The following is a 23,140-nucleotide window of genomic DNA, read 5'->3' on the forward strand; positions in this document are numbered from 1 at the left end:
TACCAATCTGATGGCAGCTCCCTGCTGCACTGGCAGCAGCCTGGCCTGAGGATGGCTCTAAAAGATGCACAGGTGAGGCTGCACCTCCTGTGCACCAACACCACCTACACACACCCTGCAAGTCAGCAGGGAGCAGAGCAAGAGGAGCTCTGCTTTGTTTTACCCACACACATCAGTCTGTGCCATACAGGTACAAGAAGATGAATTTGATTAGGAAGAGATGATGAATTTTTGGGGTTTTTTTTTGCCATTTTCTTTTATAGCTTCAGGATATTGCATCTTTAAGCCTGTGCTCATTGCTCTAAATATACACATTTTCACATATATATATATAAAATACTGACTTTTTTATATATATCTGCATGCAGAGACAAGTAGGTGCATAGAAGTTGTGTTCACTTGCTCTGACATGCTGTAGGTAACTTTGCTCATACACAGGGAACCTGCAGAACATAGCTCATAAAGCAAACTGAAAGGTAATAATTTGAGAGAAGCTAGAGAGGTGTTGAGCAGAATACACAACAGGGTATCTTCCTTTTCAGTAAAAGGAAAGAGTAAATGTGGACACCAGGATATGGGGGCAACATGCTAATAAACTGTTTTATGAGAGAAAACAGTTTTTACAGAGAAAGCATAGACAGAATCCAGTGTTTCAACATATTTCAGGACAGCATTAGACAGCATTAAATAGTCAAAAAAACTTGTATCAAAAAAGCATTTCCATCTACCAGATTGATAGGGCAATTGTCAAGGATGTTTTTCCCCTTTTCAAATAGTTTAACTTACTGATTAGTAACAGCTACTTAGAATAATCTAAAAAGTCATCACATGAAAAACAGAAAAGGAAATTATGAATGGACAATCTCAAGAGTTTAGATCAGTACAATCTGCTCTTTGATCCAAAATGGATTCAAGAGAACTGAATCAAAAGTATCTCCAAGTTGTGTTGAATTCAAAAGTTGTTCAGTCCTGCCCATCCTTTTTAATATCCCCAGCACATACTGAAATGAGTAAAGACCATGAGGTACTGTTGTACTAAGACTTGCTATTTAAGATTTAAGAATGTATACAAATCCATTTCACAGTCTGAACTTGCCTCCTTTTGCCCCCAAACAGGTTAAAAATAAATATTACCAATTGACTTACCTGCAAACACTAGATTTTCTGGACATTGTAGTACTGGGAGAGGATGGAGGAGTCTGGTAAGACCAGCTGTAATCAGAACCTTTCAAATCTAAAATTACCTGATGAAAGATAATCAATAGCATCAAGGATGTGGAAAAAAATTCACCCTATTAAAAGAAAGCATCTGCTTGTCACACAGCATTCATCCCTGCCACAAACTTTCAGTGCCAATTGAGTCTCAGTTCTTTTCCAAAATTATGCTGTATCACACAGGTGAGTCAGTTTCATCCTTGGCTTTCCTGGTATATTAGCATACTTCAACACTAAGGCTGCCACCACAGAAAGAAAGTTCAGATCTGAATGGAAAAAAAACTTTTAGGAAGTAAATTGGAGATTTATTTTTTGCATTAAGGAAGCTTTTCCGGGTTTTGTTTCTTTTGTTTGTTTTGACTTAAAAATTATTACAGCCTTTGAGCTGAAGTACTTTAACATTTTAAACAATTAACTGAAGATTCAGTATTCAACCACAACACAGCTTTACACTTCTGTGTCAATGATAAGGTGATTATAAAGTATGACAAAAAAACTGAGTTCACACAGCAGGGCTGCAGACAAATGTCCTATTTGGATTCATTTAATGACACACATTTTCCTATGCATTTTAAGGACAGCATGGAAAAATGCTCAAATGTTAGACTCCACCAAGCCACACAACCCCAGCAACTTTGTGACTACAAAAACACAGGGATGCTCAAAGGTAGGGCAAGGAGATGACACTCATTTCTCAAATACTCTCCACAGAAATTGGGCATCTTCATACCCCTCAAAGTGTTACTGCTACCACTTCACTCTGTTCTCACCAAATATTTTAGGGGCACTCAGCCCCTGAAAACAAATTTTCACAACAAGATTGGGTTTTTTCCTAAATTCCTCATGTTAAAAATGACCTTGCTGCTGAAAAGCTTCTACAAAACATCACATTAAACCACTAAATACTAGTAGTCAATATTCCTCACAACACAAAAGTGATGCAAGCCACAAATAAAATGTTTTTCAGGTAACAAGATCTAACCTGTTCACTCGAGGATGGCAATTTGTGTGGATCCATGGTGAGACTTTTCAGGTCATCTGATATGGTTTGCAAATGGGTTATTTCTCCTAGCATTGATATTTCTTCTTCCTGAAAAGAAAAGCAAGCCAGGATAACCACAGCCTTGGTTTTAAAAATCACACCTGTAACACAATATATGACCTTTATAATTTTGCTGATGATTGTGGGGATGCCCAGTGGAGCTGTATTTTCTTTCTACATTAAGTAACTATGAAAGGTAGAAAATATTAATTTAGAGTTTTGTAACTACTTTAAGATTGCTGTAAATTCCAAACCCCAGAAATTTTTTATCTCATCAACAAGATAAATAAGTCTCAGCCTTCTTTCTGTGATCTTTAGAGAGAGTGTCAGTTTTGCTGCACTTGACAATTACCTAACTGTTCGATGTACACTCATTAATGTGTCCTAACAATTTTAAGCTTGAGTGTAAACAGGGGTTAAACTCATAGTTTTTAATAGTTAAGTTAAAGGCATTATAGAAATACAGAGCATTAATACATCTATGATTGATTCTGGCTGAAATTACTTTGACAGCTAACTCAGATGATGATTCCCACACTGTAAACTACCACAGTAATTCCTCAGCTACCATTTCTTCCAGGTCCTCTCAGTCTGGAATTCACCTCCTCCTGACTCAGCCATGACTTTTCTAATTCTCTAACAATGGTTTTCTGTTGAGACTGATGCTCTTTGTAAACAAGCACTGGGAACATTTTCCCAGTAGGTTGGTGACCCTTCAGAAATGCACCTCACTTGCACAAAGCCATGAATAATTCTTTGTCGGGCTTCAGACTACCTGAGATGATGAAAATTTACCCAAACCTTTCCAATGAACTAAAAAACTGTCATGTAGAAGAAAAGGAGCTATCAGAAAACTGCATGGAAGCAGCCTGCAATTTGTCAGATAATGTCATTATATACCCAGGGGAGGTCTTGAAACATTTATCAGTCCTAGCACTGGAGTAGGATAAGGAGGATTTATATTAAAATGTGATGTTAAGAAGGAAAGCAGTGGAAAAAGCTGCATTTGCAATGTCTCAGGCTGGAATGCAGAAAGAACACAAACTGACTTCAGTCTTTGTTTACCCATCAGTCACCTTGAAGGTGTTCAGTGTTTTCCATTGGTGAATTACTCCAAGTGCCTACAAGAAAGGCCCCAACTCTCACCACTTGCTAGACAGAGAGAGATACAGGCTGTATTATGGCTCTAGAAATTAATTCCTAAGACACAATGAGATACTCTCTTCAGAGGCTTCTGGCCACTTATCTAATCTGTGCATTGTACTGAGTGAAAACGAAGAGCGCTTACGATCACAGGGCGCAGCATGGAGATGAAAGCGCAGAATCGACCGCGCTCCTCGATCAGAGCTTTCCTGACAGCTTGCTTCTCGGTTTCTTCAAGCAGCAGGTACTTATCATTGACATCTTGTAAAGCACTATCCAGCTGAGGCTGAATGTCACCCCGTCCTGTATGCAGGAAACAATCAAGAGCACATATTGTCAAAACTGTGCCTCTCCAGAGAAGATGACATTATTTTCAGCCAGCATTGCTGCTGGATTGTGCTTTTGCAATTTGAGTCTCAAGCAGCATTTTCCCTTAATTCAAATCAGTAAGGATGTTTCCCCCCTCAATTAAATCAAGCACTTCAAAGCATTTATTTTTTTCCCTTCTTGCACAGAACAGAAATCCAGCTCAATTCAAAAGGTTTCAACAAGCCAAAGACAGCATTTTAAATAAGGACTTTATCAGAGCATTAGCTGTAGAAACTCTTCACATCATCCTTGCTGAAAACCAACATCTTACTAACTGGGAGAGTACAAATCACTAGCCCAGGTGTACTCCTCTGCCCTCTTGCATTTGTGCCTAACAAGGTCCTAATGAGAATTTTGTGGATTCATTAAATGAATGAATCAATCTCCTATACAAAATGTTACTATGGACATGTTACTGATCATTGGACCACCAGATTCAAGTACTCTGCACAAACCAACTGTTGAAACCATTTTCTTCATTCCAGAGCCCAAACTAAACAAAATTTCTCAACTAGATTACATATATTTATTTTTTTTACATATGTATATATAGATATATGTCCAAAATATGTCAATGGATACAATTAAATTCCAATGTTTTGCAATGAAAAGCTTCAATGTGTTAATTACAGTCAACTCATAATACAAGAACTTCCCGTGACAGCTCAGTACCTTATTCTGTGTTGACTGCTTACGCTGCATGATGCCAAAAAAATATTCCTCTAGGAATTAAGAGCTGATGCTTAGATATACTATAACCAATAATGTTGCAGTTGCAAGATGTTTTCATGCAGCTTACACCCCTAAATATTTTAAAGGACCTCAGTTGTATAAATTTGTTGCAAATCTCCCAGAAATGCCATCACATGCAATTTAACTACTCGGAAGATAACACTGAAAAAATCGTGGGTGAGTTACAAGCAGCTACCCAAAATCAATTATTTGGATGATAACCTTTCTGCACAGAGGATTTAAAGCTAAGAGCAAGAGGAAAAAGGTCTCTTTATGTGTGTAGTACACAATGCAGATGACTCAATGTCAGGCTTAAAAAGGAAAAACCTTTGCCTTACATATGTATTTCCTTAATACTCCAGAGCAAGGCAAAGCCATCAGCCTCCCTGCACTGATACACAGCCAGAGCTGCAGGAAAAGGGAGCAGCGATGGAAGCAAAGAGAATCACACTGGCTTAGTGGAATCACAGGCTGGATATATCAAAATCTCTGCAGAGTTAGACATAGTCCAGGTAAAATGCACTGACACCCACATGCAGAGCTGTGCAATGGATCCTGGAAGAATCACATGCAGTGCAACATGGACACGGTCACTGCCAAGGGCACCTAGTACCAAACTTCCAGCAGTGTCTGATCCTGCAGATCAGTCTGGCTGCTCTAATGTGGTCATAAAACTTACTTAACTTGGAAGTAAATAAACTTTAAGAAGAACATAGTCTGAAGGTCCTCTGCTTCCTCCATCAAAATCAGCATCTACCAGAAGTAAGTTATAGCAGAGCTTTGGGTACCTCCCTGAAGGTCCTGTGCCTTTTTCTCTGTCACTCTCAGGAAACAAACTGGGCCTTCTGCTTCAAGACCACTCTGTACATTTCAGGCCCTCCCCATACTCTGCCATCAGATGCAGTGGTTAAACATTTCCTACTTCTCTGGAGATGTTCTTTCAAATTCTTTAGGAAACAGAAACTTGCATCATTGGTCAGGTCCTGAGTGCTGCCTGGAATTACAGTGGGTAAAAAAACTACCTGTTGTTCAAGCCTAGATACTGGCTCACTACCATGGATGTACCAAGTGCAAAATATATTAGCTGCAAACTAAATGAAACACTCATTAGTTTGGCTCTGCAGAACTGCTATAAACATTCAGCTGCTCCACCACAATCATGCACATAATGCAGTAAATCCTTTTTAAATGCATTTGCCTATGCAGTGAGAACATACACACTTAAAAAGCAACTGGACACCACTGACAAAGTGGGTTCAATTACAGTCAACTTTGGTACTTTCTGTGGACCTTAGAGCAGGACATCTTGGACCAGATAAACAAGAGCAGCCAAAACCTGGGGCAAGAATAAACTCCATTTGCACCTGTGTAATTCACTCAATTCAACAAAGTTATGAGGATAATGTTCATATGTTCATAATAATGCTGGTATTTTAACTCTTTGGTCAAAGCATGTGTAAAACTGCACCACTCTCCAACTTCCTCTGTACCTCTACAAAATTTCCATTTTATTTCTTCCAGTGAGTCAGTACAGTAACAGACACACAGCTTCTCACCAGTATTTTCACAGACCTGTTTTTATGCTCAGGGGCATTTGGATAGTCTATGAAAACACAGAAGCTGTCTCAGGTACAATTCAGAGCAGGAAACAAGCTTAGGTGAATCATTTAGATGAAGCTCTGAAGTCAGATGTTTACAGATGAATACAGCTCTCTCCTGGTGACTTCTCCTAAATCATCTTTTAGGAGGAGGAAAGCTTTATCAACATCCTTTGAAAGCTCCACAATGCAGACATCAATCTAGCAAGTCTTCTGAAAGCAGGCATGGCTCTTCCCACTCCCTGAATCGCCAGCTGCACTCAGCTCAGGAAATCTGAGGGATGAGATCTCTGCCTAATTGAAGCAGTTTCCTTTGCTAAGCAGAGCAGAGCACATCCCCACAGCAGCACTCCTACACCCAGAGAACAGCAAAGGTGTGAGGGCCAACTGCTGACCACTTCTGCTCCTCAGACACCCTGGGTCTTCACTGATTTAAATCTGCTACTTATCTCAGAAAGAAATATTGACCACTGGAGAGCAATGCAGTTTTTTTTCCCCCTTGAACAACAAGGAGAAGGTTAATGGCCAAAGCAGTATTTTTGATTGCAGTATTTTTGCTGTGGTCACAAGACACACTTTCATGAAGAATATCAGCAAGTGATTATTCCCTCCAGCCCACATTCTCTGGCCTTTAGGTTATGCATTCCAAAACACTTCCAAACCAACACAACTACCACAATGACATAAGATAGTTCCAGAAGAGTCTTATCATGCAGTAGCTGTGGAAGTGCACCTGGAAGGACACTCCTACCCCAGCTGCAGGCAGGTTTGAGTGACCCACCACAGCAATCAGCAATAGCAATGGTCAAAAGCATCCAGTGTAGTCACAGGTCACTGGTCTGAATCAGCCTGACATGAACAGGAGGTAGGGATGGCTCTGCAGAGCGTGTCCAGCTGCACCCAGAAGAACAAGTCAACAACCTGAACACTGAGGAGGAATTCAAATCCAGCCTCTCTCAAAGAGGAGCTCTGGTGATGCAGAGAGGAGCACAAATGCAAGACCAGAAGTTGTGGACTGAATTCCCCAACAACACCATGCTCCAACAGCCTGGTGACCGGCACCTGGACACAGGCAAGTGACAGCTCATCAAGTGCAGGGAGCTGAATTGCTCATCAAAAGTAACATGGATCTGCTGCTTCTTCAAGGACAGTCTCAATGCCATCCTCACAGCAGGTGCTTTACATCATTACCGTGACATGCAAGGGCTTTAAAGGACCAACATGCAACAGAACTTGCATTTTACAGTGTTTTGTGTGAATCCTGGCTAAAAGCCTCATGCAATTTCTTAAATAACTATTGTTCAAAAAACGTTGATGAAGGAAAAATATTAGGGAAAAAGGAAAAGGCAAATCCAATTTTCAACCCAATTTCATGCCTATATTTTATAGGACATACTAGCAAAACTCTCAGCAACACCAAACAATTTTTAAATTCTCTCTGTGCAAGTTGGACTGCTAAAGTTACTGCTGTTATTGACAATGCAATGCAGCAAATATTGGTGAAATTACTGTTTTCCATGTCCTCACAGAAAGACACTTTTTAAAGCATCTGCACAAAACTTGAATATTCAATACTGGACACTTGACAGAGTGGCAGAATTTACATGAGATAATGCTGAGTACACCTCTACTTGTACAATCAAAGTAGGCTCCATGGCAGTCATTCCCAAACCATCCTCTTTACAAGAGCACACCTGCTCCAGCTGTCAGAATGAACAACCTCCTTTAAGTTCTGCACAGTAAAGCAAACAAATGAACTAATATGTATCTGTGCTGAGAACAGAAGAATTCTGCCACCATAAACCTCATAACTGGGATTAACCTCAGACTCCTTCAGAAACCAAATCCGCGTCTTTCCTTTGGCTACTGGAGATCTGAGTCAGCTGCTCATGTTCAAAAGTGCCAAGTTCTGCCTTAACAGAAAAGCTACAAGTTGCCAAATAGCATTTCTAGATTGAATTACAAACCAGGAAAACCACAATATGTGGTTTCAAAAAATGGACAAGCAGCAGCCTCAATAAGGCCCAGCTCCAGGAGCCCAGTGGAGACACCTTGTTTGAGAGCTTGCTGATTTAATCAATTCAGGCTTCTCCCAAAGGCAACACCTCCATCACTACATTTATAAGTGCAGGTATGAGTCCTTTGCTCAGATTCAGAAACACCATGCTTCATTCACAACGGGATTCCAAGGCAGCTACTTTAAATTTGCAAAATAGCTGAAACAGCATCCCAATTTAAACATACTTGAGATGTGATCAGGCAACAGGAGACAACTGTGATGCTGAATTCCAACCCTTTCCCCAGCATGAAGTAAATAGAGTGATTTCTTATCTATCAGGTAAGAAAGATGCATGCAATTTTCATAAAAAAGGGAATTTGGATCACAGGTTACAAAGACCAACATTAAGGACTTCAGGCTCTAGACTTTAAAAGTCATATTAACAATAAGATACTCAATTATTTGAACATCACCTTGATGACATGTCTATTCCATTTAACTTCTCTCCCAGCTGTGACAAGATTTATCTGAACATGTTATCCCTTTCTAAAATAAACCAGAGGTTTATCCACAACACTGGTTTTCTTCTTTTACAGTGTTCCAATTAGATGCCAAAAGAAAATAAATCAAAAGATGGTTTGTTCACCAAGATTAGGCAATATTTTAGTTGCATTAGAAATTAAAGTCTAGGCAGTTAGTGGAGACCAGACACCATAAAGAGGCCACAGCAAGGGCTACAATAAACCAGCCACCAGGGTCACAGCATGGCACAGACTTACCTAGAGCCTCAGCTGGCAGGCAGGTGCGCATGGTGAGAAATTGCAGGACACAAAATTGACACAGAAAGGAAAATAAAAAAAGTCAAACTGGTATTCCAGCATTCCTAGAATTTAGACATTATCATCAGCGCCAAGACAAGAGAGTGAGCAGTTTGGACTAGAGGATTTTGAATTCTTCCATTGCTGATAAAGACAAACGCATTAGTTTTGCATCCTGCAGAGCTGTTGCAAATGAAACCCCTGGTTATTTACCATACAGTTTTATTTAATGAGACTTAAACCAGTTTAGACTCCTCAGTGAGAAGATGTAAACCTGTGCTTCAGAGAAAGTGCACAACACAGATAACCAGACCCTGGTCAAGTGGCACAAATCATTCCTTACCAGGGAAGAGGGAACTCAAACCTGCAGAACTCTAGACTGGTGCTGCGTGAGTAAACCACAGCACTTTTTGATGTTCTCTACTGCAATTACATTAACAGATTGTTAATTAAATGAAAACCTAATTGCTGATGCAATGTGGAAGAACATCAAAAAGATTAACTATGATATGCATATTTTAATTTTAAAACTTTACATAATAAAATTTTGCAATAAAACTGGCTTGCTGTCAAAAAGAGGGGAACTATCAAGAGGCCTTCAAAACTCAAGGAACGAAAGTAAATTGAAGAAATGTCTTCAGTCACTGATTTAGCAACATGTCTTCACTGCATTTTTGCAAAGGAGAGTTCACATTATAAGCTTGCAGGGAAAAAAACCCTAAAAAAACAAAACACACCAAAAAGCCCTGCAGGCACCATGGCCTCATTCACACAGGATTTTTTCCTGCAAAAGATAAGGATAATTTTCTCATTAGCTTTCCTCCTTCTGAGCTGCATCTTATTGACTCCACAGAGTTTTGGCTCTCACTTCAGTCATGGTGCCACACTTGATCAAGTTAGAGGAATGAGGCTCCCTCCTGGGGAGGAAGGCTCTGGCCAGGGATTCTCCCTCTCCAGGCTGCCACTCCAGATGGGGCAAGTGCCATGTACAGAAAGAGTGCAAAGTACTTGAATGAGAAGGTCAGCACTTGCTGTAAGAATGAGACATTCTTCACTTATAATTGCATTGAAGAGCTTTATGCTTTTTAGTTTAGAGTCATGGGCTTTGCACATCCATCCTTGAGAGCAGTCTAACAATATTACAAAGACCAGAGGGAAAAAAATCCTAAAAAGGCTCTAAAACACAAAGACGTCATCTTTGCTAACCAGGAAGAGGAAGAAAAAGCACTTTTGGCAGTATTACAGTAAATTAATAATCATGTTCTACAGTAAATTAAAAATCATGTCCTATTCTCTGAATTTCATTAGAATCACGAATACTTTCCAAAACTGCTGCTTACTCAAAAGGAGAGACTGCCAGTTTGGATACTCAGCATCGATGGGAACACAAGAAGAAATGTTGTACTGAATGTTAAGGGAATTCTGCAGAAACTTCTACGTGTCTAACAGATAAAACTCAGTTTTCTTCTTAATATGTGTTATATTATTGGGAGTGTTACATCCAACAACTTCTTACATATCCACTTGGATTTAAACATTTTCCTCAAAGCTCACTGTCACATGAAGAACCTGAAAATGAAACCAACCAATCATGTTATAGGTAGGAGGGGAACCTGTTTATTTATTCATTAATAGCCAAGCTGAAATACAGAAAATACACCCAACATGCACTCCAGATTTTACACATGCATTCAGATATATTTTAATTTAATCACTTGATCATTTTTTCTTCAAGAATAATGCATTTTGTTAACCTTCCCAAATGGTTACATGCAGAGCCACAGCTGCTGCCTCTCTCCTGATTTGATATAGCATCAATAGCTTCTAGCAGCTATGGATCCACTTATGAGGCCCTGAATCAGCAGAAACCTAAATATGGAATTTATTTTAAGTATATGCATAATTATTCTGCTGACTCAGGTTAGCTGGGCTGACTTCTGGTGGCCAATGTTTATCTGAAAACAAAGAGCAATTTAGGACATGTCTGCAATTCTATGCACTACACAACTGCATCTGTTCGGGAGCTAAGTGTCAATGCTGGGGTGGGCAACAAGCCCTAGGGGCCTGTTCCCCGTGGGAACAAGGGTGCAAGAAGGCCTTGAAGAAGAACCTTGAAGATCCCCATGAAACCCTCAGGGACTGCATGGATCTGGGAGGTGCACCAGCATCCTATTTAAAACTACATAGATTTAGCTTCATGTGGATTTTTTTTAATAGTTAAAGACAACAAACAGGGTGAAAATTTTCGCTGTGAGGTCTTTTGAAATGCAAGACTTTCATTTCATAGTTGTATCACTTTACTAAAAATACCCTAACAAACTTCCAGAAAGGACCCTGGACTTCCTTTTGTTTTCTTTGGAAAGCTTAGTGTTTTCCCCATCACTTCAAGCTTTGGAAACACCCTTATTGCAATGAACACATTTACTCTGCAAACATAATTTCTAACACGTGATCTTAAATGCCCAGCCTGAACTCTGACCTTGGCCACGTGGAACAGGAACAAAGAGACCCCACAGAAGCCATGGAACAGGCAAACCCCTGTGGATTTGACCCAGGGAACCCAACCTGCAGCACTCCCACCAGGACAAGCCCCACAGCCCATGATCCTCCTTCCTGAACGTCCTTGGGATGCAGACAAGGAGCAAGGGAGCTGCTGTGCAGCATCAGCTGTGACAGAGCCCTGCAGCCTGACACATCAGGGCTGGGGGCCACCACTGCCAGGATAGGAATGAGGAAAGGAGAGGCTTTTATGTGAGCTCCTCCACATGGAGCTGCCCAAAGCAGAAGGAAAACACTTTCCCATAAGGTCAGATGGGAAACAGCAGAATAAGCTTGAAGGACCTTTACAGTAGCATGCACGGTGTTGAAGCAAATCCAGAATTCAGCACACATCCTGCTTGCCCACAGGTGATCATAAAGTTAATTCAAAAGTATTCTTACAAGTGCTAGGAAGGGAATGAATTGCTTGTTTTAGATTTCCCATAGGTGAGTCAGTAACTTTACAGAAAAATCAAAGGGACAGGTCCTGATTGAGGAAGAACAGAACAAAAAAAGTCTGTAAAACAGAGAAACAGGAGAGTTGAAGACATGGGAAGACATTCATGCCTCCAGCACAGTTTTTCCATAGTTCAAATCACATTTGTGTCCTAAAGCAGAATCACTTCTGCAGCTTTATCATGTTACAAAATAAACCCCTTCTTGATTTTTTTTATCCCTCGGTAGATGCAAGAGCAACATACTTCACCACACAGGACACTGAACAGATCTGTCAAGATGGGTACATACAAAAACATTTTCACAACAACATTTGACACTGCACTCAGACCAAAGCTTTATTTCTTCAAGATAGGGACCAAAACAGCAAAGAGGAGAAAAGGCATCTGCTCCTGTTTTTTTCTTCTAACTTAAGCGTTGTTGATAACTTGCAGGAAGGCAGAGAGAACTTCCTCCCATCCCCTCTCTACTCCTGCTGAGGCCAACAGCTTTGGGTATTCATATTCACAGCCTTAGGAGCCAAGGCCTCCTCTCCCCAGGGGCCATGAGAACAACTCTCAGCTCCTCAGAAATATTGCAGCTCCTGCTTTTCCCTGTACTGGCTGCCTGTGAGCCCTCAGCTCTTCCACCTGCCCCATGCACTCAAACATCCCCTGACTCCCTGTGGTTTTGTGCTCTGGAGCAAACACCATGAGTCTGACAGCAGCTCCCAGAGGGACAGCACAGAAATACAGCACCTTCACCACATCTCCAAAAGAACATCATAATGGCAAAATTAAGCAAGGGAGTTGGATTAAAAAAAAAAAAAAAAGAAAACAAAATTTCAATCACATCATGGCTGCTACAACAATGGCAAAATGAGGCCTGTTCCACTCCTCGCTAAAAGATGTTCAATCCTGAATGAGCACAAAACACCAGTTTCCTGACTCTCATCATGAGACTTGGCTCACATTTTAGGAGGGGCATATGAAAGCAGAAAATCCAAGGACCAAGCCTGCTTGCTTTAACCACTGCTAACAGATGCAGGTAGCATCTGCAGCATGAGAACAGTGGGGTTTTTTTCCAGCAGCTTTTAAGTACTTCTCTTTCCTCTTCACACTTCACAGAAGATGATGTCTCCTCCTTCAATATTGCAGGATGATTTATTGAACACTCAGAAGCAGGATAAAGGGGAGATGGAGCCAGACAGCTGTCAATCCATAGAAACAGATTCAAAAAATGGCTCCCTCCTCCCAGATCCCAGACATCCACCCAAACCATTCCACGCTTTTATGTTTTTCTCCATGCTTAACTACCATGCACTGATGGGTTGTTTCTATCACACAAAGACAAGAAGAAATAAGACTAGAAAAGACAGGGGAGAGACAGGAGAAGACATGGAAGGAATACCACAAACTCTATAAAGCTGTTGGTCTGCAATCAGACATTTCATCACACAAAATGAGAAACATGTTTACACATTATCCAAAAAATAAATCTTATCACAAAAAGTCTTATCTCAAATGGTAACAGTCACCATCTGATTTAGGACACTGAACTAACTGACAGACACACAGAACCTACTGAGCTAAGCTCCCTCTTGGTGGCTTTCATCTCTCCTTTCCTCATCTCTTATCTAAAGTCAGCTAACATTCAAGAGCAGTTTTCCAGTCACCTGGCTTTCCACCAGTGTGATTATTGATTCACCTATATGGAAGGACAGCTAGAGACAGCTTACCTGTTCTGGGTAACACACAATTTCAAAATTTCAAGAAACTCCCCACCCCTGCATTTATTTTACTTGTCCCTGGATTCACAGTTTCTAGGCAGGAGGGGAAGGACAAGTTTCAACCTGCAGACTGAGAGCTGCTCAAAGCACACTTGTGACCCAGCTAGGAAGAGCCCAGTGCAGGAAAGGGAACCAGGAAAGGGAACCAGGAAGTCTTCTGTACAAGCTCCCTGTCATTGTTCCAAAGCCTGGTGGGGTTTGCACTTGGCCAAGTAAAACCCTTAGTGATGGCAGTGCTGCAGCTAGCAGTGCTGCATGTTTCCATCAAAACAGTGATGAAACCCCTATGACAAGGTGAAGGTGGGAGAGCAACATGAGATACAGCTGCTAAAAAGACAAACTGTCTTTCAGGAAAATTCCCTTTTTCTTCTCACTCATCTTTAGTTTTCTATGACTGCCAAGAGCCCTTCCCCCCCAAAAACAACCCATGCCACTGTCTCAGTCTGATCAATAAAGTAAGGTTTAGGAGATTACAGGCTGTTAAAAAAAAAAGAAAAAAGAGGAAAAGTGCCAGAAAGGAAGAACAGCGAGAAACGTTAATAGTTAGGGAACATTTACATAATGGCTTTTTTTATATGATTCCAAAAGATTCTAGAAAATTTTACAGGTATCTGCACAAGTCATGTTAAGAGTGTCAGTGTTCCTAAAAAGAAAAAGTTAGCAGTAAGGGCTCTATTTTAAAACATGATTGACTTTGCATAAACAGTTTTAAGGCTTTTGTATAAGAACATTAGACAGCAGCTTCAGAACATGATTTAAATGACACACAGTAATTGTATCCTGGTACCCAGGTAGGTACCAGGAATACATTAGAGGGGCAGGATTATTACAGTAGAAAGTTCCATCACTGTTCAATCTCTGTCAATGAGCACAGCTCAGAAGGCTGTAAACAGTACAGTAGGAAGCAAGTTACCTTTCTTTGCTTTCTTCTGTAGCTTCAGTGTATCAGATGACTTCTTTTTGATCTCTTGGCGGGCTTTTTTGTATTCTAAAAAACACACACAATCTCTATTATCAATATAATCAATGCCAAAATGAATGTTTTTCACAGAAAATGCTACATTTAAAGACATTAGACTACAAACTTTTTGAGAACAGCTACCATTAAACAAAGCAGCATTTTGTAAAGCCTATACATTTGGCTTAATGTAACATGTTAGGGAGTGAGCACATTCACATACCAAAATCTTTTGCAAATAAACAAAGCCTTTACAGAAATAACAACTGAGAACACAGTACAAAATTAGAGTGCTTTTCATTTCATCCACTCTCAGGAATGGAAAACAGAGATGACAGGTTTCTCAAAACATCTGTGTGCAAAAAACAGCAATCCAGAAATGGCAAGGCAGAGAATATCCTGTGATCCCTCTCCAGCATGAGAGTCAGGCAGAGGAAGAGGTTGCTAAAACTCTGCCCAAGGAAGGGTCACATTGCCAGCTCCTTCTGATGAAGTGGAGCATACTGCACTTGTCCTCATTTTCAGATGAGCTGTACATTCCAGGAGGATTAAAATCCCAGAACAAAATATTCAACCTCTAGTGCAGGAACACTAAAGGTACCACATATGAAAACTGATACTTAAAAAAAAAAAGAAGATACAAGGCACGTATGCATGTATATACATGTACACGTACACTTTAACAAAGGAGATCAGTGTTAGTACTCTTCTGTAGATGGAAAAACAGAAGCAGATTCATGGCAGGCACAAGAACTGTACTGAGGCCAGATGCACTCCCAACACCCAAGTCTGCCCACTAAACTCTAAATCTCTGCCACTTTGGCCTGGGTCACCCCTACTGGCAATGACCCCATGTAATTCCTCTCTCCTGCTCACTACATGCTTAACACTCTGCAGCACAAGGCAGAAGTTTTTCAAGAGCTGCTGATTCAACTGCTTCTCTTTGACCCCAGAAGGAAATCCTCTTTTGGAGGTCAAGCCCACTCCCTCCTATCAGTTTCCATGGTGCTGCTGCTTCTTTCAGACATAACAAAAGTCTAAAATTTTCAAGGGTCAGTCAGTGAACTGCAACCTGCTTTCAGCACCTGTGTTAGAGGGCCAGCATTCCCAGTACAAAGGCATCTACCAACATGTGCTTGCTGTGCAAGACTTGGCTGCCTGCAGCTCAGTCCCCCTGGAAAGCCTCTGGAGCCATCATCAGCCCTGCAGCCCAGGACACCCCATGTCCCACAGCAGAGCTCTCCTGCTCCACAGGAGCACTCTCTGTATGGCATCAGGTACAAAATAACAATGCTCAGTGCTCTGCAGGGCTGTGCACTCTCTGGGGATGCTCTGGCTGAGGCATAACATGATCTTACAAGCTGCTTTTAACAACACCCCAGGGCTTTGCAGGGATACATGTGGCATCTCCAATCCTCAGCTCATACATGGAGAGTGGGCTAACAGAGTAAAACCCAGTTACTGCTTATCAGTCTAGGAAAACAACCCACCCCCGGGGTCCAGCAAACTAAACCTTCAAAATGCATACAGCAAGGGTTAAATTTTTGCTAGGCACTTTGGGAGAGGAGTGTTTCAGAAGAGAAAAACTGCTATACATATTTAAGCATGTCATTCAGTTCTCCAGTACAAACATGAAAAGAGGAAGCAAAACTGATATTACAATCTTACTCCTATTAAAGAATTCTTCCTCTGTAACTACCTTTTGCATGGTCTTTATCCAGCTGATTGGCCACTTTCTTCCACTCTTCCATCTGTTCTTGAAGTGGGTTTATCAGACAGTCAATTAAAGCACTAATTTTGTTGAAAAAACACAAAGAGCAATCAAATCCTGCAGATGCCCTTATTCTTACAGAGAGAGCCAAGGTCAATACTGGAGTATTTTTACTTTTTGCTGTGACAGCTACCAGTGTCACAATGTAAATATCAGAACATAAAAATGTTTACACTAGAGAAAGCAAAAGAAAAAAATAGATTTAAAAAAAAATCAAAAATCCACATCACAAGATAACCAGAATTACAAAAGCTCCAGACAGAGAGGAACAGAGAATAAAGCAGAGGAGTGACCCGAAACAGTTCAGAGTAAACAGATCCTACTCAACTGTCACACAATTCAAATGGAAACTCAGGAGACCAGAAAGGTTCATGCAGCCATGGAGATTACAAACTCAAATAGCATATGTATATACACAAGAAGACAGAGCAGCTGTACAAAAGAACAATATCTTGCCCACTGATGTGCCTCACCTCACACTGGTGGAGTCCAGCACCAGTAATGTTCCACTAATTAATGAGACTGGGATCAAACCATTTAAACAGCTAACTCTGTGGTAACTGGAAACTAAAATTGTCTCCTCATGGCCAATTTCATAAATAATTTTATTTTAAAGTAATCAAAGCATAATCATAGAATGTCTTGGATTGGAAGGGACCTCAAAGGTCATCTGGTTCCAACCACTCTGCCATGGTTAAGGACACTTTCCACTAGATCAGGCTGCTTATACCATCCAACCTGGCTTTGAACACTTTCAAGGATGGGAGGAAAAGGGAAAAAAACATAGCAGGTCATCAGGCAAATGGTGAAATATCATTTTTGTTCACCTATGGTCATGCATCATTTTTAAGTCTGGTTAAAAAAGGCACATATGCAAACTACTACTAACTATTGAAGTAGGTTGTTTTTGTACAGCCCAGGTTGCACATGAGTTACTGCTCTCGCATTACCTCTGCAGTCTAAATTCAACTGCAAAAACAGGATGAGAGAATTTGCATTTCCTATACTGCTCTGCTGAAGGTTTTTCTCTTGGCCATAAGCTATCTGGGCTGTGCAGTAAGCTGAGGAAGCAGCACAACACTTGCTGCTGCTGCTTGTTTAAAACCCAGTGACAAAGCCTAAAGTAAGTCCTGACACAAAGGCAGGTCAGTTGGTCACATCAGCAGCCGCCTGCTCAGCACTGAGCAACCGGGACTGACAGTGGGAATCTGCAGCATTCAGAGGTGATCTGAGGTGAACTGGCCCAGCCCCATAAATGTGCAGTGAAACCCAGCATGTTCACAGCACCTAATGTGCTGCAGGGAGAAAACAATTGCTGCTCTCAGGGACATGGGCAGAGGTCATTTGAGAAGCCAATGCTGATGAACAGCTTTAGATGCTCCCCAGCAGCACATGAAGGAGGAACCTCCAGTGCTGGGCCAGGTATGGAGCCACTCACCTTGAGAACTGCCTGAGTTTGGACTCTATACTTCTGTGCCTCATACACATCCTGGTGAGAGCAGACCCAATCTCTCTGGTACCACCTGAAAAACAAAAACCAAAAGGCAGGTGAGACCCCTGATGAGATTCCAGCCTGTGGTGTAGAGGCATAACAACCAGGAGGGGGGTGCCAAGTCTTCCAGAGCAATTGTAAAACAGATTAATAATATGTGTATAATCAACTAGGCTATTAACAGGGCAGATCTCAGTGGTATCTGCCACCCCGGAAGAGATTAATTCCTGTTCACCTAGAGACCAGAACCAAGCAACCAAACACAATTAAAACACAGTTCTTCCAGGCCCCTTCTGTGCCATGAGCCTCAACCCTGCAGCACAAGACTTGAAAGAAAAGGGTTTGAGATGTCAAAAGCCAAGTAGCACAGCTGTCAAGGGAGTGGGCATCTGTGAACAAATTATTTCCACATTTTAGAAATAGACCTAGGGGATTCGATGCAATTTTCCCGTCCCCGGATTCTTTAGACCCGGCGCCTCAGAGGGGTTCGGCGGCCGCAGAGCCCGGCCCGGGCCCCGCCGCGATCCCGGCATGGCCAGCAGGTGGCGCCCTTGGCCGCCGGGCGGGACCCAACCCCGCGGGCCGAGGGCTCCGCCCGCTCCCGCCGAGCCTTCCCTGCTCCCGACAGAGCCCAGCACAGCCCTTCCCTGCTGCCAGCACAGCCCAACACAGCCCTTCCCTGCTCCCAGCACAGCCTTCCCTGCTCCCGACAGAGCCCAGCACAGCCTTCCCTGCTCCCAGCACAGCCTTCCCTGCTCCCGACAGAGCCCAGCACAGCCCTTCCCTGCTCCCAGCACAGCCTTGCCTGCTCCCGACAGAGCCCAGCACAGCCTTCCCTGCTCCCGACAGAGCCCAACACAGCCTTGCCTGCTCCCGACAGAGCCCAACACAGCCCTTCCCTGCTCCCGACACAGCCCTTCCCTGCTCCTGCCGAGCTTTCCCCGCTCCCAACAGAGCCTTCCCTGCTCCCAGCACAGCCTTCCCTGCTCCCAGCTCATCCCTTCCCTACTCCCAGCACAGCCCTTCCCTGCTCCCAGCTCATCCCTTCCCTGCTCCCAGCTCATCCCTTCCCTGCTCCCAGCACAGCCCTTCCCTTCCCTGCTCCCAGCTCATCCCTTCCCTGCTCCCAGCACAGCCCTTCCCTCCCCTCTGCCACCGGCCACACCGGCCCCGAGCAGCCCATTCCATCTCCACAGAACTTTGTTTTGGTTAGTGCCAGTTTTGGTACTTGCTTAGTTCCCATTTGCACGTCAAATCTACTATTTCAGAATACAAACATCAGCCTTCTAACGAACTGTTTCCCAGCTGTAGTACCCTCTGGAATAGTTAATGTATCAGCATCTATTTAGAAGTCTTATTTTATTATTAGAATAACCTTAGACTTGTATCATGGAGCAAAATCTTCACTAGGCCTTAAAAACAATATTGCTCAAGTAAAACAAAAATCTTCCTGAGAAACTTCAACATTTTTGATAATTTTGAGTTTTTTAAACATGGAATCAAGTCACCATCTTCCTGCATTCTTGCAGAATTAAATCTTATGCCCACAAAATGGCTCTGGAACAAACACACTAAATAACTGGAACAAATTGTGGCTCTTTGGTATTGTTCAAAAAGATAAACACAAAGTCCTTTATCACTTGCCTGATTAATAATGTTTTTATAAGGAACTTTTGAAATAATATTATTTGGTAACATCAAAGAGCTGTAGCCTCGTTGCACACAGGTGGGAAAAGCACACAGACTCCAGGCTGGATCTATACCCAGCTCTTCCAGTGATGCTGCACTTGCACAAGCTGAGACAGACTCCAGAAACTCAAAAAAGCAACTCCAGAAACTCAAAAAAGCAAAGATGGGGAGAGGTGTATCAGAGAGAAAGCAAGTGGAGAAAGGGGACAGTGTACACAAAGAGTGGATTTCTGTCCCAAAACATGGGCATTTTTCTCTGGATCCACTGCCAAATAAAAGTAATTTTATTTCAGAGGCTAATGTGGTACACAACTGCAATGGCAGAGAAGAAGAAATGAACCAAAAATTTCCTTGGCTACCAGCACTGAGTTTAAGCAATAGGTAGGTTTTTAAGGTTGAGAACTCACTGAATACTGGAATATTAAGGACCATCAATGGTTAAGTGACACTGCTTTCCTAAGTCTGTTATATGAAAAAAAGAAGGGTCGTATCAAAACAATAAAAAGGAAACTGTGTGTTTGGGGAGACTAGGAAACATGGGTCAGTTATTATTAACATTAAATTCCAAGGTAACAGAATTTTAACTGAAACACAATCAACCAAAGTATAAATATATCCCCTCAACACATGTACAGCTGGATGGGCAATGTCAGAACAGCAAAACAAAGATCAGAGTTAAAAAAAACCCAAAAAACAAAACACACAACAAAATAAATTAAGCCTGGAATAAAGAGTTTTTTCCATGGAAAAAAACCAAACACAACTGGTTGCTGATGAGTGGGCTACTGGTTCTTCCCACCTTTTGAAACTTCATGTTATCCATAAGTGTTTACAAGAACATCAAACAATGAGGTGTTAATTTTATTCTGTGAATGAAAACTACTCTAATGAAGTGAAGGTGAAAGGAAAAGAAATGGTTTTGAAAAATCTTTGATGTCAATTCTGGAAACAAGGTGTTGCTGAAGATGGGTTGAGGATTCTGCTTGGGAAGAAGAATGAGGGGGGCTCATTAAGAAGTTTGGGAGAGCTGAGCCAGCTCTGCTTGGTCAGCAGGGACCCAGGGAGGGCTGCAGGGAGTGGGTCAGGGCTGGCAAGGGTCACCAGACTGAACAAAGGACAGTGCCAGCCCATCTTGTCCCACACCCGAATCCCACCACTCCTCCTCAATGACTGACTCCAACAGCACTGGAGTTAAAAAGAGCTTTACTTCCCTGTTCTCAATTATATTAACTGTCAAGGATACAAATGCTTCCTGAGAAAGTAAAAAAAAAAATTAAATACAAGCCTCTCACCACCCCTTGATTTATTGAGCTGGAGGACCATGGCCATCACCAATGCATTCAGCTGTTCTTCCAGGAACACCCACAGTGCAAAGGGCTCATCTCAGCTTTCAGCTGTTGTAGGGCTGGTTCCCACAGCAGAACTGCACTGATGCTCCTGCCTCCAAAGGTCTGGGATCAGCTGGCTACACAAACTGGCAGAGGGAACCATTTTATACCACTGCAGTGGTTTGAAAACATCCAAATGTAACAAGGGATGGTAATTTGGATTTGTTTCTTTTATCCAATATCAGCTGCAGTGAATAAGACTCATCTATGCTTTATATAAATTACAGTTTGATGAGTAGTTCACTCACAGCCAGAGCAGGCAGCCAAGATGTGCACTCTGCACACAGGGATGGGCCCTACAAGCAGCATTAATGTGTGTGTAAGTCCTGGTACTGGCTATTCACCTGAGCAATCAAAGTCTAGAACAAGGTTATTGCACTGGGCAATGCCACAGTCACACAACACCTGCTTCACCTTCCAAATTAATTTAAGATTTATCTTTTCAAAACCTGCTCCATAAGTGACCAATTGCCTACTGACTCAAGGAACCATGAGCCAGGCAGACAGATGCAGTGGAGATGATAACTTCTTTTTCAGTGCTGCCAAGCCCCAGATGTGGTGGCAAAAAGAGCATCTGGCAGAGAAGTGTGTCAGGAACACACCAAATGCACTGTCCATCTCTACTCATAAGCAGGTCCCTGGAAGAAAATCAGGACATCCTCCAGCAGCTGTGATTTCCCAAATAGAAATACTGAGACCACACTAGCAAACCTTTTACCAAACCATCAATATGTTGGGTGGGTAACATGGGCTCCATTCACTGCCCTGCAGCTCTGCAAGTCAAACTGCTGTGCCTTGGGCTCTCAGTTTATAAAATGAGGCCATGAATCATCTGCTCCTCTGACATACTATAATAATTCATCCAGTAAGGCAAACAATGCCTGGGAACAGTGTAAAGTAATACTTGGAAACCGGAGATGAGAGCTGTATTCATCAGAATTCCCACTCAGAGAAAGTGGCTTAACAAAACGCTCCTGTCAAATTTGATTAGAAAGTGGGTGATAGCATCAGCCTTACTTCTCATAAGTAAAAGGCAATTCTGCAAGGCAAAACGTGCCTTCACTCTCACCTTCCCTGCTTTTCCCTTTCCAGCCTAAGCCTGTAAAAGGCCACAAAGTTTTTTCATGTGAGATAATTAAACAAAAATCTGTGGACCACAACACTACAATGAGTCTACTCTAAAGGGCATAAATGGATTTCTTTTGATGCTTGATTGTCATTCAACATCACAGAGAGACAACAGGGAGAGATTGTAGGAAAGAGACTCAATTGTTTTGTGGGAGTCATTATGTTTGTATTTAATCATGATCATATATCAAGGAAATGATTATTTGCTGAAATGTGCAGCTGTACAACTGCATGGCCTCCATATACTCCAAACAACTGGCTACAATCAACCTCTTATCTTCCTCTTCTCACTTCACTCGTGAGCAATTCCAGCAGCCTCAGAAGATTCTGCCTTTCAGGAAGTGCCTTTGAGGTTCCAACTTACTAATGAGCTCACCTTTATCTTCAAGGCCATAGTCCAAATGTGTCAGCTACTTCCCTCTTTCCCAAAAGGGAGAGAATAATGAAAAATGGCTGTAATATTTTTATAATTTCCAAGTTATCAGAAGAGGCTTCCATTTCTGAGTAAAGATTAAAGCAGAAGCACAATGGAGGCTGGATTATTAAATGCAGTTCTGAACATGGAGGCTATGACAAATGACTAACAGTAGGACATTTTAAGCTAATAGCCATTTACCCAACCCTCATCCAAACTCACGCTGCTAGAAGAGCAAGCAGTTTCTACCACTGATTACATGGGGCACAGACCTTGATCTTGCTAAACTTTTTATACAGATGCTTCCATGAAACTCAAGGATGATGGGATCAGTTCCAGGATGTTACAGCAAACAGAGAAAAAAGGACAGCTTTTGCTTAAAACTGACAAGCACAGGTATTACTACTGGGATAGAAAGCTGAAAGTGGAGCTATGGCAGCTCTCTGTGTTCAGGATGTCAACAGTCTCCAGGTAAGGCTTGCAAGTTGGAAAAACACATCAAAAACTGCAGACAGACAGATGTTGTTCAGCATCCACAAGGCAGGAAAATAAAACAGGACACCCTTATTCCTACAGCTGTGAGCCTTTCTGAGCAGCCCTTGGTAAAGTCTCTCAAAGCTG

General features: G+C 41.9%; 1 protein-coding gene across 16 annotated transcripts in view; it reads right to left on the reverse strand.

Moving 5' to 3' along the window:
- Positions 1–23,140, reverse strand: part of MTSS1 (MTSS I-BAR domain containing 1) — a 126,063-nt gene that overhangs the window by 16,581 nt on the left and 86,342 nt on the right. For 8 of the 16 annotated variants that reach the window (XM_077188801.1, XM_077188794.1, XM_077188835.1 and 5 more), the window contains 7 exons: positions 17,846–17,930; positions 16,336–16,427; positions 14,592–14,666; positions 8,878–8,889; positions 3,546–3,703; positions 2,198–2,305; positions 1,147–1,244 (listed from right to left, as the gene is read on the reverse strand). In XM_077188801.1, coding sequence (XP_077044916.1) covers positions 1,147–1,244; positions 2,198–2,305; positions 3,546–3,703; positions 8,878–8,889; positions 14,592–14,666; positions 16,336–16,427; positions 17,846–17,930 — 628 coding nt within the window. The remainder of the gene's footprint in view (positions 1–1,146; positions 1,245–2,197; positions 2,306–3,545; positions 3,704–8,877; positions 8,890–14,591; positions 14,667–16,335; positions 16,428–17,845; positions 17,931–23,140) is intronic. The other 8 variants (XM_077188868.1, XM_077188817.1, XM_077188851.1 and 5 more) reach the window with 1 other exon arrangement.

This window comes from Agelaius phoeniceus, chromosome 1 (genome assembly GCF_051311805.1).
Source record: "Agelaius phoeniceus isolate bAgePho1 chromosome 1, bAgePho1.hap1, whole genome shotgun sequence".
NCBI classification, from domain to species: Eukaryota; Metazoa; Chordata; class Aves; order Passeriformes; family Icteridae; genus Agelaius; species Agelaius phoeniceus.